Source organism: Oratosquilla oratoria, chromosome 5 (genome assembly GCF_046742065.1).
Source record: "Oratosquilla oratoria isolate Oo_2021 chromosome 5, ASM4674206v1, whole genome shotgun sequence".
Lineage (NCBI taxonomy): Eukaryota > Metazoa > Arthropoda > Malacostraca > Stomatopoda > Squillidae > Oratosquilla > Oratosquilla oratoria.
The window spans coordinates 76,574,057-76,591,556 of NC_134781.1; the positions used below are offsets into that span (position 1 = coordinate 76,574,057).

General features: G+C 43.4%; 1 protein-coding gene across 2 annotated transcripts in view; it reads left to right on the top strand.

The window, feature by feature from the left end:
* The window catches only part of LOC143025573 (uncharacterized), a 53,970-nt gene that overhangs the window by 8,737 nt on the left and 27,733 nt on the right, over positions 1-17,500 (top strand). For both annotated transcript variants that reach the window (XM_076185458.1, XM_076185457.1), the window contains exons 4-17: positions 4,359-4,568; positions 5,689-5,823; positions 6,229-6,337; positions 6,947-7,083; positions 7,616-7,829; positions 8,204-8,436; positions 9,181-9,408; positions 9,601-9,724; positions 10,661-10,794; positions 11,853-11,994; positions 12,439-12,524; positions 13,329-13,449; positions 14,510-14,714; positions 17,124-17,286. In XM_076185458.1, coding sequence (XP_076041573.1) covers positions 4,359-4,568; positions 5,689-5,823; positions 6,229-6,337; positions 6,947-7,083; positions 7,616-7,829; positions 8,204-8,436; positions 9,181-9,408; positions 9,601-9,724; positions 10,661-10,794; positions 11,853-11,994; positions 12,439-12,524; positions 13,329-13,449; positions 14,510-14,714; positions 17,124-17,286 — 2,241 coding nt within the window. The remainder of the gene's footprint in view (positions 1-4,358; positions 4,569-5,688; positions 5,824-6,228; positions 6,338-6,946; positions 7,084-7,615; positions 7,830-8,203; positions 8,437-9,180; positions 9,409-9,600; positions 9,725-10,660; positions 10,795-11,852; positions 11,995-12,438; positions 12,525-13,328; positions 13,450-14,509; positions 14,715-17,123; positions 17,287-17,500) is intronic.

Sequence of the window (17,500 nt, forward strand, 5' to 3'; positions counted from 1 at the left end):
TTTCAGGACCACCACTACTAATTACCTATCGTTGGTCCTAATACGCATACACGCATGTGTACACACTTCTACATGCATATGATGCACTTACACACGTCTATACACACGTACACATACACGTACACATACACGTACACACGTCTATACGCACATGCGCGTACATACAGTATATACACACGTACCGATACGTACACATGCACAAACGCACTCCCACCGTGTTCAACGAGTCGTTACGAAAGATCATCTACTTTCATCTAACATCATCAAAGTGTGAGTGAGTGTGTGTGTGTGTGTGTGTGTGTGTGTGTGTGTGTGTGTGTGTGTGTGTGTGTGTGTGTGTGTGTGTGTGTGTGTGTGTGTGTGTGTGTGTGTGTGTGTGTGTGTGTGTGTGTGTGTGTGTGTGTGTGTGTATGTGTGTGTGTGTGTTCACCTTGGTCTTTGGATCGCGTGTTGGACTCGTGATCGACAGCTATTTCCCTCCCGGAAGAGAGCTCAGAGCTCAAATGAACGATCTATGGGTAATGCTATGACCTTACACACACACACACACACCTCATGGCGCTGTGGTTAGAGCTCTGGCCTGCCACTACGGAGGTCCGGGTTCGACCCTCGCCCGGGGCTGAAATAATTTCAGTATCGCAGCGCTGAGGGGTGTTACTCCAACTCTCGTGGGCGGGGAGTTGGGGGTGTGTGTGTGTGCAAGGTCATAGCATTACCCATAGATCGGACCTACGAGCTCTGAGCTCTCTTCCAGGAGGGAAATAGCTGTCGATCAAGAGTCCAACACGTGATCCAAAGACCAAGTGAATACACACACAACTCCCCGCCCACGAGAGTCAGAGTAACGACCCGAAGCGCGCGCGCGCGCGTGTGTGTGTGTGTGTGTGTGTGTGTGTGTGTGTGTGTGTGTGTGTGTGTGTGTGTGTGTGTGTGTGTGTGTGTGTGTGTGTGTGTGTGTGTGTGTGTGTGTGCGCGCGCGCACCCGTGTGTGTGTTCGTGCGGGTGTACATTTATATTTTTGTTCACCTAAACGTAATATAAAGGAAAGTAGGAACACTTGTGGAATGTAGTCCTTTACTCACCAGTTATCATCCCTTGCTCTATATACATATATAGATTCACCTTGTTCTATATCCTTAATTTCCAGTAATTATATTCAGATCTGAATTCATGTATTGTTCCAACTTGATCTATATCACCTTGTAAGCTATTCCAAGTATTTTGCATATGCCCGGAAAACTGTACTTCTTTGCCCCCTTTATACATCCGACCTAGTCATGGACCAAAATCATATCCGACCTAGTTATGGACCAAAAGGTCTCCTGTCTTTCTTAACCATTCCATGACCTCTTAAAGCCCTCCCCTTCCTGATCAAGAGATATCTTTTGTCAAGGTAGTTTGTCCCCTTGAGCGAGCTGAAATCACCAATCAAATCAACTCTTTCTCTTCGATCTTTCAATGTTGGTAGACCCATTGCTTTTGGTCTCTCCTCCTGCCGGTCTGTGAACCAATTTGGCTGCTGACCTTTGCGCTCTCTCGACATTGCTTGTATCCTTTACTCTGTGTGGGGACCATACCACTGACACATACTCCAATTTTGGACGGATTAGGGTTTCTATAATAGTTTAATAATAAAATAAAAAAAATCACCCAAATAGTCAAAAACCACACCAGTGTTCTGCAGCAGCGTGTGTGTATGCGTGTGCACGCGTGTAATACACCATGGTCTTGGATCACCTCTAGGACTCTAGATTGACAGCTATTTCCCTCACGGATGAGAACTCAAATCTTGTATATTACCTGAGCTACGAGTAATGCTGTGACCTTACACACACACACACACACACACACACACACACACACACACACACACACACACACACACACACACACACACACACACACACACATACACACACACACACACACACACATTTACTCGGTGGCGCATGTGGTAGAGCGCTGGACTGGGAAGTACGGTGGTGCTCGCAGTACCCAGTTCGAATCCTGCCCAGGGCCGAAATTATTTCGGTATCGCTGTGCTTCGGGTCGTTACTCTGACTCTCGTGGGCGGGGAGTTGGGGGGGGGGGGGTGAAAGGTCATAGCATTACCCATAGATCGGTCATACGAGCTCTGAGCTCTCTTCCGGGAGGGAAATAGCCGTCGATCACGAGTCCAACACGTGATCCTAAGACCAAGGTGAATACACACACACACACACACACACACACACACACACACACACACACACACACACACACACACACACACACACACACACACACACACACACACAGCACCTTGCCCAAAAGAGCAGGATGCCGGCTTGCAGTATTGAGATACTTTTCAGTACTGGTTGGTGACTGAACACAGGCCGCTAAATTAGGAGGCGAGTGCGGTACCACTACAGCATTAAGCCAATGTGTGTGTGTGTATACGTGTACGTGCGTGTAGGTGTGTATATCCGGGTATGTGTACGCACGGACGGACGTGTGTATCCATGTACGTACTGGCATGTGTATGTGTGTGCGCATGTAGGTTCAGAAGGTTGAGGAAAGGTTTACGAAAGGTACGCAAAGGTGTAAAGAAAGTCACATACAGTTAAAGAAAGGTGTAGAAAGATGCGCAAGGGGTTGAAGACACGTACACCTGTCTAGAAAAGCGACACAGTGGTACAGAAAGGTGTACAGTGACACAGAAAGGTGTTAAAAAGGTGTTCGCTTTGTGTGTACGTGACAGTGGACTCGTACTCGCTTCTCGGGCCCAAGGTCGATCCCAGGACCGGTGGCGGCAAGACCCCGCCGCGATGGAAATGGTAAATGTCATTGCACTTGGCGGGACGCGCCCGGGAACAGACCTGAACATTGAAACTCCCTAAACGTAATCTGGGACCCTATTCGAATAGTTACCTTTCCCCTTTCATCAATTACGAGACCCTATTTCGAATCCTGACTCTACTTTCGAATTACGACCCCTTTTTTAATGTGGGCCCCCTTTTTCGAATCCAGACCTCCCCTTTTTTCAAACCTGTCCCCCTATTACAAATCCTGGCCCCCATTTCCAATTCTGGTCTTGTTTTGAATTAGGGGGCCCTTTATCGAACCTGGTACCCCTTTTAGAATTGAAGCCCCCCTCTTTCGAATCCAGGTCCCCCTATTTCGAATCCGTGGCCCCCTCATTTCGAATCTGGATCCTCTTTTGAATTAGGAACCCTCCTTTCATCGGGGATTCCAGCTCCTTTTTCAAAACAGAACCTTTCCTTGAATTACACGAAACCGTGCTGAGTTTCCCAAAACAGAATCGACCAAATCCGAGTTGCAGGTTTGAGTTGGACGATCTAGAGCACTTGTTTCCTTCTCTTGATTTGCGCCAGACGATTCTATTCACACGAGGGGCCTCACTAACCTTCCCGCAGACATCCAGACCCCCCCAGACCCCCCTAGACCCCCACCCTGGGCGATGGAAACGGCTGGAAAGATGACATTTCAGCGTGCATGGGCATTAGGGCCTTGGGCCGCTAGGGCTAAATGTCGGACCAAAAAGGGACCGACACTCGCTGTCCTGACACATCGTTGGAGCTCCGGTGCCACGATGGGGAATTAGATCGCCTGGCGCCAACAGCAAATAAGATTTAAAAGTGCCAACCGGTACGGAAGGGGTTAAGACATACATACTGGGAAATTTATTTTTTATTGGTTTATTATTCATTTATTTATCTGTTTTATTTCATATCTATCTATCTATATATATATATATGTATATATATATATATATACATATGTATATATATATATACATACATATATATATACATATATATATATATATATATATGCACACACATACAATATATATATACATATGATATCGGTGTGTGCGCGCGTGGGCACACACACACACACACACACACACACACACACACACGAACGTAGGCTCACGTTGTCTGTAATTCAGATAAAACACGAATACCTACGCGCGCGCACGCTCATACGAGAATACATATGCAAGCATACACGGGCGCATATACGTGATCAGTTTTCAAGCCGACTTTGTCAAGGAAGAAGTGTTTGACAATACTTTGAATTTTGTCAATATATATCACTCGTCTGTCTGGATGCAGAGTTCCTTTCTCCTAAATAAAATCGCCTGGCGGCATATAGAAATCGGAAACAGGTCGAGAAATGCAGCAAAATTAAATAGCTGCCAACCTCTCTTTGAAGAGTTGCAAGAATGTGTTGACGTCACGGGATCCAATACCCAGAACGGTGACGTCATCTCCCGGTGACGTCATGTCGGTGAGCGTTCGAAAACGGTCTCCCTCGCTCATCTTTTCCTCCTCTTCTCTCTCTACTTCCAGGCCATCAACAGCATAACGACTTCCAACGCTCAAATGGATTTGATGCCGCAAAGTAAGTACGACAGCAGGCTGCACATAGACGGCGAGCAGCTGGTCGAAGCTCAGCAGCTTCTCCAGGGACGTTATCTCCAGCTGCAGACATCGATCATGAGAGACGCTTCTTACTCCTACGGAAGAGAGTTGCTTGGAAAGTCGCTCCACACAATCCAGGTCAGCCAAGTAACGTCGAATTCCTTGACTGTGTGGTCTGTTACTCGTATAGCCAGAACAAATTTTCTAAAAGAAAGTGTCAGGATAGCAAAAGGCCTCCTCTTCTTCCTTCTACTGCTCTTCCTCCTCCTGCTCTTCCTTCTCTTCCTCCTCTCTTCCCAAGCCCGGTATAATGTAGTAGAAGCATTTGAATTTTAAATTTAAAATGAATTAGTGTAGGTCATGAACTGGTTCTATTCTGAATGGATAAATATATAATCAGTGGGTCTTGCCTTCTCCTACTCCTCCTCCTTCTCTTCCTCTTCCTCTTCCTCCTCCTCCTTCCCTCTCAGCGTGCAGGGGACGGGTTCCCTCGGCTGAATTAATTCGCCTGGCGACATCTGGCCAGATGACGTACAAAAGGCGCACATATTCCTAACACGTACACATGAAACTGCACACATCCACAAATACACCCATTCAGACAGGATCGCGCACACATGCACACACGTATACACACATACGCGCACACACACACACATCCACACACACACACACACACACACACACACACACACACACACACACACACACACACACACACACACACAGCAAGCACAACCACAACATATTTGGAGTGGAGGGCGTTCTACTACTACTACTACTACTTTACTGTTTTTGCTACTATACAGCTATTACTGACGATAGAAGAGCTAACAAACAATAAACCATAACAACTGGTACTACTAATACTGCTACTAGTACTACTGCTACTACTACTACTACTACTACTACTACTACTACTACTACTACTACTACTACTGCTACTAATAATAATAATAATAATAATAATAATACCGGTAATACTAATACTGCTACTAGTACTACTACTACTACTACTACTACTACTACTACTACTACTACTACTACTACTACTACTACTACTACCTCTGCTGTTGTTACTACTATTTCTACCACCACTATTAATACCACTATTACTACCTCTACTACTATTAATTCCGTCCTACCACGAATACCACTAGTAGTAATAGTACTAAAATCATCACCATTGGTGGTACTGCAAAAAGATGATTCTATTCCTGGAAGTTGATTCAAATGAGGTTGTGGTTCTCCTTGGCAGAAATTCTACGCTCACAGTTCCTGGCTGGAACAGGGAAAGACCCAAGTCCATGAGGCTCTTGGGATTCCGGGTGTCTTCCTGGGAGACGTCGCTGACTTGGACACGGCCACGTGCACAGATTGCGAAACCCCGCAGGTAAGGAGCTCTCCCAGTGGAGGTCAGTTCGTAAACAGTTTATTTGCACATTTTACGAATTTTATGTTTTTTGACCCGCGAGGGCATAATGTTCCTTTAAAGGAACACGTTACTTTTTTCATGAAATTTTTCATATTCTTTTGTTAGTATGTTACAAAACCTTTTGGTACATATTAATGAAAGAACATTCATTTTTCGTACATAACTTACGTATACTGGAGTTCGAAAAGTAAAATTTTGTGTTCCTATGAACCTTTACGCGCTCGTGACTTAATTGATCCAAAAGTCCCAGTGGGTAACAGTTCGTAAAAAATTGATGTAAATACTTTGCGAAATTTACGCAATTTTTCTTTCCCTGATTCTGAACGTTTGTGAACGTTTGTAAACGTTTGTGAACGTTGCCAGGGCGCCTGCTACGACAACGTTGCCACAGAGGGAGGAATCTCCAGTGGGTACTACGAGTACAATGGATTCGAGGACTACGATTTCACGATCCCCAAGCCGGATGGCCATGGTGAGGGTCTTCGATGTTGTAGTCTTAAAGAGAATGGTCCGGGTGTCTCTCTGGAAGATCCTCCAAGGAGAACTCAGATGGTGATTTTTTTTTTTTTTTTTTTTTTTTTTTTTTTTTTTTTTTTTTTTTTTTACCCCAACGAAATTTCGACCCACGTTACATATCTCACAACATCAATATGACTTTCTTTGGTCAAGTACGTGATAGAATTTCCTAAGTAATGTTTAAGCATACAGTAATGTCATTTTCTTGCACAAAATTTGTTAGACGAACAATTTGATTTTTGCATTATGGAAAACTCTTGGTGGGTCAAAACTTTTGCACGTGGCTGTACATTATGATGATAATTCAAAAACTCTTGCCTCGAGTTTCGCTGACTGGGACCCCGAAACTCCAGAGATGTTGACAACGGTCTTCGGGTTCTTCCATAAATCTCTCTGCGAAGAAACTTTGTCAGAATATACATAGGGCGTAGACTCCTAACCTCCTTGTTCTGTTGCGCGTTTAAGAGAAAGGACACATAATAACTGCTTTGTTCTTCTTCTTGTTCTTTTTCATTCTTCCGTCATGCCTCCTGGTCTTCCGTGGCTTCTGCCCGCTCCTCCTCAGCCAAGTGCAGCCACGGAGGATCCCTGGATTCCTCGGCCTCGAAGGACGCCATCGGAGGCCTCAACAAGGACACGCCCTTCGCCTGTTTCTCACCCCATCATTACCTCCACGAGAAGGCCGCTTCGCTCGCCATCAAGGTGAGGACGCCCACTTGGTCCATGGGACCTTCGGAGGAGGAGGGAAGGAAAAGACGAGAGTAGTTTGGCAGCGGCAAGGTTAACCGAGTTAGGGTCGGGGTTTAAGTTAAGCCTTCTGCTGTGGAAGGAGGGTTACATTGGCTGAGTCAAATCGTTTTTGTCGATGTTTTACTTACTCCCTATCTCTCTTTCTGTGTGTGTGTGTGTGTGTGTGTGTGTGTGTGTGTGTGTGTGTGTGTGTGTGTGTGTGTGTGTGTGTGTGTGTGTGTGTGTGTGTGTGTGTGTGTGTGAGTGAGTGTGTGTGTAAAGATAGGGACATTAAAATTACAGGATGAGATCACATTTGTTTGTATCTTCGAAAATGTTCGTAAGTCGAATGTTCGTAACTCGAGTTCTCTGTGTTACCAATTATTATCAATATCCCTGGGCAAAGAAAACCCCCATCTTATTCATCTATTTATTTATGCACTTAATCATCAATCTTTTTCTTTTTCTATTTATTTGTTCATTTTTATTTTATTCATTTTGACAGGCGAGTGAATTTTACATCTCTTACATTCGCGACGCTATCGGAGACAACCACTTCCGTCACTTACTCGACCTGTACCACGGATCGGCCCTGTCCATCGTGATCGACACGACGGGGTCGATGACGAAGGAGATCAACGCCGTCAAGGAGGAGTCGCGTCTCATCGTCGAGAACTCCGCCACCGAAGTCTACGTCCTCGTCCCTTACAACGACCCACGTCAGTTTCTGTGTCGTCTGTTCTCAGTTTCAAAATTTATCATATTCATTTGCTTGTCTGTTTATTTATCTATCTAGTTATTTTTTATCTAATCATTTACTTATTTATTTATTTCTCTTCTTTATTTATTAATTTGTTTGTTTGGTTTATTCATTTATCTATATATTTATTTTTTATTTAACTACTTATGTATTTGTTTATTTACTCATTAATCTTTTATTATCATCCCTTTATTTATTTATATATTTATTTATCATCTATTTATTTATTTATCTATCTATCTATTAATTTCATCCTTTATTTATTCATCTACTTGCTCTATTCCATCTTATTTTTTCTATTTTTTCTATCCTGATCCTACGTGACTCCTTCAGACTGGGGACCCGTCACCCAGACCTCAGATCCTCAGGAGTTCCTGACAGCCATCGATTCCCTCTCGGCCTTCGGGGGATGTTGTTGCCTGGAAGAGAAGGCGTGGCACGGCCTGCAGCAGGCCCTGAGCGCCACGCCGGACTATTCCGACGTCTTCCTCTTCACTGACGCTGGAGCCAACGACGCCGAGCTCATGGAAGGGGTCATCGCGGTGGCCGAAAAGAAGCACTCCAGGGTAAGGCACCAAGGGTGATGCAAACAAGGTCATCATATCAAAACAACAGGGCAGGACTCGCAGTAATGGATTTAAACTGGGCAAATTTAGATTTAAGAAGGAAATAGGCAAGAATTGGTTTACTAATAGGGTGGTCAACGAATGGAATAGACTTAGTAACCATGTAGTGAGCGCTGAAACTATCAGTTGTTTTAAGAAACGGTTAGACAACTTTATGGATGGGGATGACAGGTGGTGATGGATATGGAGCTGCCTAGTGTAGGCCTTATGGTCTCTTGTAGTCTCCTTCATTCTTATGTTCTTATGTTCTTAAGTGTGCGCTTTCATTCCCTAGAATAGGCCTGGGACTTTGAGAAACACTCTAGATTAAGTAGAGGAAGCATAAATACCGGGTAGGCTGGCACTCGCTCCTCGGACCATGTTCGGCCGATGGCCACTACCGGATATACTTATTTTATTTTATCATATTTAATTTTAATTCTTTTTCATCTGTTTATTATACTTTATTCCATGTGTTACTTTATTTGATCTTATTTCATTTCATGTCATTTAATTTGTTTTCCAAGATAAAGTGTCCTGTTGATTAGTGGCTCCATTTTCATGAAGTTTATTTATCTCTTCCTCACACTTCATGCAGTCCACATCTTACGGCCCAAAAATGCTCGTCACTTTGAACTTCATCTATCCTTCCTGGGGCTGTCATTTTCTTTCTTAATCTGTATTTTCTTTTTTTTTTCTTTTCAGATCAGCATCGTCTACAGCTACGACAACGGTCGAGCTCAGTCGGAGGAGGAGGAGAAGGAACCAAAGGACGACCTCCACGGTGCTCGCGAATGCATCGGTTACGAAGTCACAGGCGTTGATGAGTATCAGAAACTGGCCACGCTGACGGGTGGACAGTTCATCGAGATCGACAAGTTCAGCGTCGACGACATCGTGGCTATCCTCGGGGGGAGCGTGGAGGAGAGCAAGGTAGGGACGTAGGATCCTTCGTTAGGAGAGCAGGACAGTCCCATCCTTCTCCAAAGACAAATCATCATTAATAGTACCCCCCGACACAGTAGAATGAAACTGCGAGCCTCAACCTCGCAGACGCTTGATGACACGCAGAGCTCCACAATAAAAGGACTCATTACATCGCCGACCCTTTCTCGCCTCCTACAGGTAGTTCTCCGGACACTGCAGGGGATCAAGGGCGCAGGGAACCTCAACTTCCCTGTCGACGACTCAGTCGTCAGCCTTGACTTCACCATCGCTGGCCGCGTCGACTCTGCCTCCGTCAGTAGCGGTGAGTGTTCGAGGACTCCTCATTAAGCCTGTGACTTCCCTCCCCACTCACCACCTCACTTCCTTCACATGTCCTTCAGGTAAACAGAACCGCCTGTTATTGGCTACAGTAAGACTTCGTAATGCGACTTCGGGTTGGAAAGGTGACAGTGGCAGATCGTCTAGGACTCCTTCAGGACTGAAGACACATTACATAAAAATAAGTAAATAAATAAATAAATAAATAAATAAACAAATAAAAAATCGCGTAGATATAGCCAAGATCAGATATCTAAAGTGACAGCCGGGAGGGGGGGGGATCAGTGAGACTCTGAAAGTCTTACACTGGCTAACGTTTCGTGGTTCTGTTCCCCACGACCAAGGGAGACGAGCCGTCAAAGGACCGATAATCTCGCAGATTTCGTTCTGGCCAAGACTGGGCGATTTTATTCAACCGAGGAGTCTGTAGCAGTCCCAAGGCCCCCAGGTAACCGACAACAGCCTCTGGGTTGACCCACATGGCATCCAAGGCGAAGACAGGCTCGAAGTAAAAAGGTCACCTCAAGGAACCTCGGGAATCTGTTTGTTAGAGGAATGAACTCTCCTGACGGTACCCACTCCACCCGGCGACCTATTTGGGCACGTGGGTCCTACCTCCCTCCCTTTTTTTTTTTTTTTTTTTTTGTCCCTGGGTCCTACCCCCACTTTTTTTTTTTTTTTCTCCCTCTCTTTTTGCCCGTGGGTCCTAGCTTCCTTTTTCAGTGCCCCCTACCCCCTCCTCTCTCTCTCTCTCTCTCTCTCTCTCTCTCTCTCTCTCTCTCTCTCTCTCTCTCTCTCTCTCTCTCTCTCTCTCTCTCTCTCTCTCTCTCTCTTTCGTGGGCCCACCCCCCTTTTCCCCATGGATCCCCACCTTTTTTTCTGTTGTTTTTGTAACGCCGCCTCCCGTTTTCTTCTTTAGCCAGCGGCGCAACGTACGACCTGACGGACCAGGCCGCCATGGAGGCTGCCTCCGACGTCGAGGTACTGACTTACACCGACGCTATGAAGGTCTTCAAGATGCTCTCGCCCTCCATGGGCGTGTGGAGGATGGAGGTAAAGAGGAGGAGAAAGGCGCTGGGAGGAGAGGAAGGTGGTGGGGTAGGTTCGAATCCTGGCGAGAGAGGCAACGCGTGAGGGCAGTAAGGAAAGTGTGGAAAGGGAGGAATGGAGGTGGAGGTAAATTGTAGATTGAGAGAAGCAATTAAATGCCTTGGGAGATTAAAAACTGTTATGAGAAGAAGGCATATGGAAATGGATGCAAAGAGGAAATTGTATGAAGGGGTGATTGTGCCGACGGTATTGTACAGGGTAGAGACATGGAATTTAAGAGGAACAGAGAAGAAAATGTTTAAATGTGTTTTAGATGAAATGCGTAACAAATATGGTAAGAGTTACTAGGTTGGATAGATTGAGAAACGAGGAGGTGAAGGGGAGAGCAGGAGTGGAAAAGGAGATAGTAGATAGGGTTCATGAAAGATTATTGGGATGGTTTGGGCACATGGAAAAATTGAGTATTGAAATATTAGTAAAAGAGGTGTGGAAAGCGGAGGTGGATGGAGTCAACAGGAGGGGACGAACGAGAATGAGATGGATGGATGGGATGAAGGGGGCGTTGAACAAGAGGAGAATGTCTGTTGAGCAAGGAAGGGAGAAGGCAGGAGATAGGGCTGAATGGAGAGTGTGTATAGATGATACTGTTATGCAAGGAAGAGAGGGGCGGGGGATGGGGTTAGGAGGTGCTTATTTGTGAATGATATTTTGACGCAGCCCGAAGGGATTTCCCCCCGTCTTCTCTTTTTCTACATGAGGGGATGGAGAGGAGGGGTCGCCGATTAAGTGAAGCGAACTTGCTGTGGTTGTGCTGTGTCTTGCTGCTTTGCTTTTGACCCGGTGCAGTGGGCGGGATGCAGGGATGACCCGTCATCCACGAGGAGCTAAGATGGGAAGGGGGGGGAAAGGGTGGTGGATGGGAGTGGAATGGATGGGAGTAGGTACATGCCTTTGACTTGGCTACCTCCTTTATGAGGGGGAAAAACCTCTTGGTATATAGATATATAGAAACATCTACGTGTCTTGTTTCGCTGATTCATATTTTCCACCCCAACTAACAGACGGACGGCGGCTCGTCGTCCAAGGATTACTCTGTGACCGTCGGGGCCACGTCCACACTGGGCCTTCTCTGTGACTTCGCCTCACTCGACGTGACGCCCCCGCATCCAGGATACAGAACCCTTCTGGGGCGGCCCCTTGTCGGTAAGTGGTGGAAGCTGAGAGGCAGTAGGGGAGGGGAGTTCATTACCTATATATATATATATATATATATATATATATATATATATATATATATATATATATATATATATATATATACATACAAACCAGACGATTTTAGTCGTCTCGGAGGCAGACTCAGGGGTAACTGGAGTGTGGATCGATCAGTTGTATCTACACGACGCCACACTTGTCCTAAGCCCACTCGGCCATCTAGGCTGAATAAAATAACCTGGCGCCAGCCGGGCCAAAGAAATCTACGAAGTAGTGCGCCGCGTTCAAGAGGTTGACTACTTCGGGAGGTGGTTCTTCCGCTTTTACCGGGAGAGTTGAAGCCTTCGTGTATCCAATAATGCACAAACTTGAATTCGTTCTCTTCTTCTTCTTTTCATTCCCTTCACACCTTGGACCTGTATCTGGACCCAGGTCACTCTTATTACGTGGAGGTGGTACTCGTTGGTTACCTGGAGAGTGACGTCTACAACGTGACCGACATGGACTTCGTTGATAAGGCGAGTTAGGTGTCTCTACACACAGAAGCCAAATCCTGAAATATGCAGAGGTGTCCGTTGTTTGTTCGTGTTGTTGTTTCTTGTTATTTTGTTGTTGTTTGTTATTGCTGTTGCTTGACACGCACTGTCCATGAACAATGACACAGTAGTTACAGAGGAATTTGTTATAACTCTTCCTCCTCCTCCCCAGTTATGATATTGTGGTTACGTTTGGCTTGATCGAGTGTGAGGTTGCCTGGTAGTATAAACATGATGTCACTTGTTGTATTTCTTATCCTCTACCAGTATGTCATAAGTATTGCGTGGTGAATTTAATAGTCTGTTAAGGTGCTTCTGTCCTGTTCTCTCCTGTTCTGTTCTGTTCAGCTCGCAGAGCTGTTATGTCTAATCACTCTGCATGTAATCTATGGACTTTACCAATGATTCTCCTCATTTTTATTTTTTCTTTGTTTATAAATGTTACTTAAATTTTTCTGGAAGGGAAGGAGATAAACACCAATTGTTGCCGGATTTTCGGAAACTGTCGAGTGATATTTTTATCATCAACTGCTGCCGAGAGACATTGTTATCTCAGTTGTTGCCGGATTTTCGGAAGCTGTCGAGAGATATTGTTATCTCAATGGCTGCTAGGTTTTCGGAAACTGTTGAGAGATATCGTTATCTCAATTGTTGCCGGATTTTCGGAAACTGTTTAGATATATTTCTATTGTCAATTATTGCCGGATTTTCGAGATATATTATTTTTTCAAATGTTGCTGGATTTTTCGGAGACTATTGAGTGACTTGCGTTGATGCACTTGACAGGCTGGTAGCGTGTTGGCACACGTCAACTACGAGGATACAATTGACGACGAGTTTTACATCAAGACGGAGCCTCTTCCGTCTGACCACTTCTATATCAGGGTAGACGGATACCTCGAATCAGGTGATTATTATCTCCCAATTAACCCATTCAACTCCGATGACAAGATGTCTTGTCATTTGGTCAAATAAAACAAAAAATCATAATAAAACAACAAAATGTTTGATGATCAAACAGCACCAGAAAAATATGACGTCGTCAGTCCTCCTCGAGGAGGACTGACGACGTCATATTTTTCTGGTGCTGTTTGATCATCAAACATTTTGTTGTTTTATTATGATTTTTTGTTTTATTTGACCAAATGACAAGACATCTTGTCATCGGAGTTGAATGGGTTAAACATCGTTTCCCAAGAAGGGGTTTTAAGACGTGTGAGAATGAAAGATTTAGTCTTTGTTTTTGTTCGGGAGGGTTGGTAAACCTGAGGTGTGGGAATGCAATATTCAGTCTGATTTTGTTCGGTAGGGTTGGTAAGCCTGAGGAGTGGGGATGAAATATTCAGTCTGTTTTTGTTCAGTAGGGTTGGTAAGCCTGAGGTGTGGGGATGAAATATTCAGTCTGTTTTTGTTCGGTAGGGTTGGTTAGCCTGACTCGGGGACCTGCTTACAAATTCAATAGATATATACAACTGGCGTCACACAGGGCCGGAAATGGCGAGAATAAACAAAACTGCGAAATAAAACGACAAAATTTAAACATGCAAGACGGGGGCCATTTTTGGCGCCAGCAATTCTCTTGCACTGCCCCATCTTTTTATATCTTTTTTCTAACATTTTTTTTTCAGTCATTATCAGAAATGTGCCATTGGAATATATTTAGAATTGTTAGGAATGATGGGCCGTTTAGTTTTATTTGAAATGACTTGCGAACGAAACTTTGCAGATTAGCTGATGAGCAAAAAAATAATAATAAATGAATAAATAAATGAAATAAAATAAGAATAAAAAAAAATTGTCTAAGACAATGCCCATCTCAGGACCCATCACCTGAATAAACCCATTTCAGTGTTTTCAGTTCGTGTACCTTTCGTGTTTTTTTTTCTTTTCTTTTTTTAACCCAAGTGCCGTTAATAACAGCCTTCCTTTTCGACCTCCGTCCCTTCCCCCGGCCCCTGTGTCCTCAGGCCACCGGTTCAGCCGGATGTTCCCGACCCAGGTGGTGCCCGTGCGGTCCTCGGTCGAGCTGGTGATCAACGGCTCGAGCCTGACGGCGCTGCCGGGCGACAAGGTCCAGACCGTCTTCGAGGTGACCAACTTCGGGCCGGACGCCCAGTTCCGATTCACGGCCATCGACGACCTCGATTTCATCAAGTCCTGGGAACCCAAGCAGTAAGGAAGGGACTCGGACCCACTCCCTCTATTTTATATATATATATATATATATATATATATATTATATATATATATATATATATATATATATATATTTACATATATATATATGTATATGATATATGTATATATATATTCATATATATATGTATATATATGTGTGTGTATATATATATATATATATATATATATATACTGTATATATGCTGAGTCTTAGTCTTGAGTTTATTCCTGACTAGTTTCGCATGTATGCTTTTCAAGCATACCTGCGAAACTAGTCAGGAATAAACTCAAGACTAAGACTCCTGTGTTTCCTACTCCGTTTACATATATATATATATATATATATATATATATATATATATATGTGTGTGTGTGTGTGTGTGTGTGTGTGTGTGTGTGTGTATGTGTGTGTGTGTGTGTGTGTGTGTGTGTGCTGCTTGGCAACATTGAAACTAAGCAGAGATTCCGGTTCACAGTTATATTGAGCAGCGATAATGTACACCACTAAGAACACCACTATCCACTACCACTAACTCTCAGAGCTCGCGCACGAATGACTAATGCTCGTTACCCTGAAACTGATTGCGGCTCCGAGAGTTTCCTTTTACTCAATTTCTTTTCAATCTTTTTCACTTGTACACAGAAAATAACAGACACTCAAATAATACAATACTTAATTTAATAACATAATAATAATCTATTTTACATTCATTCAACTTTTGCATTACAATAATAGAAATGGTAATTTAATTACGTAAACAGAAATAACAATTATGCTTTCTTACCGAAACTTCCGGAACTCGTTACACGTACGAAAACATGCACATCCAATTACGCATCACTTTCATTTCCTACATGTATACAAAATACTAATAGAAATGATAATAACTAGCATACACTACATATATATATATATATATATCTATATATAAAATATATATTATACACACACACATACATATATATACATATATATACACATATATATACATATATATAAATATATATATATATGTATATATATATATATATATATATATGTGTGTGTGTGTGTGTGTGTGTGTGTGTGTGTGTGTGTGTATTTTACCTAGTTGTATTTACCTAGTTGTATTTTGCGGGAAGGGGAGCTATGCTCGTGATGTCCCGCCTTTGTATCTTGCAGTGTCTAGTTTGTTTTTAAACTCATGAATGGTTTTTGCGCATACTATTCCATTGTCCAGTTTGTTCCAAGTGTCCAAAACTCTATGAGGAAAACTGTTTTTCTTCAGTTCTCTTCTATAGCTATGTTTTTTTATTTTCTTTCCATGTCCTCTTGTGTTTCTTTTGTCCCAGTTAAGTAAGTTCTCACTATCGAGTACCTCTGTGCCTTTCATGATTCTGTAGATGGTCAATAGGTCACCTCTCTCTCTTCTTTGCTCCAGTGTCGGTAACTCCAGTTTAGCCAATCTCTCTTCGTATGATAGGTTTGCAAGTGCAGGTGCCATTTTTGTAGCTGCTCTTTGGATTCTTTCTATTTTCTTTATATTCTTTTTGGTACTGGGGGACCACAATGTCGCTGCATACTCTAATCTAGGCCTTATCAATGTAACCAATATTTTTTTCATCATGTCTTCGTCCAAGTATGTAAACGCCACTTTTATTGATCTTAGCAAGTTGTAAGTCTCCCCGACAATTTTGTTAATCTGTATATCATAGGACAAGTCGTTCGTGATAATTACTCCCAAATCTTTTTCGGATCCTACTTTCTTTACTTCTTTGGTTCCAATTGTATATTTTCCTGATATTCTGTTTTTGCTTTTTCCAAACTCCATTATGCTACACTTCTTAGTATTAAAGTCCACTTCCCATTTCTGACTCCAGTTCCATACCCTATTTAGGTCTTCTTGCAGTGCTTCACAGTCCTCATCAGTTTTTTATTTTCCTTAGCAGTTTGGCGTCATCGGCAAAGAAGCTCATGTAGCAGTTCACGTCCTCATCCATGTCATTCATATAGATAGCAAACATTATTGGTGCCAGCACAGATCGTGTGTGTGTGTGTGCGTGTGTGTAAAAGAATTAGTAAATGAATAGATAATAGACTAAATAAGGATTACTATTATGATTAACGATAACATTGATACTATTTCTCATGACTTTTGTCTCCATTATTATGAATATCATTAAGACTGCCACTAACATGTTTGTTACCATCATCATCATTATAGTCATCATTATTATAATTATTATTATTATCTTTATTATTATCATTCAATATCATAATTATTATTGTTGTTCCTATTATTACTATCATTGTTGTTGTTGTTGTTGTGATCTTTATTATTATCATCATCATTAATATTATCATCATTATTAACGTTATCATTATCATCATTATCACCGACATCGTTATCGTCCCCATTGCAGGCAGACGCTGGAGTCCTCCAAGTCGACGCTCGTTCACGTGACTCTGGAGGTGCCGTGGAACGCCGAGCCCAGCGCCGTGGCCACCGTCACCCTGACGGCCGGCTCCGTCGCCAACCCAGACGACGTCAACAACGCCATCACCTACCTCATGGTCCTCCCGAAGGTGAGGCGTCCTCAGGCGGTTTTATTCAGGTCGTGGACGGGAGGGGAAAGGCGGCGGGCCCCTGGATTGAAGGGGTCGTGGGTGGTCGAGAAACTCGTGGAGCCCGAGGTTACCGTCCCCGCTTGTGGTGGGGGTGGGGTGGAAGATTGCAAGGAATTGTGTGTATGCACGTGTGTATATATATATATATATATATATATATATATATATATAT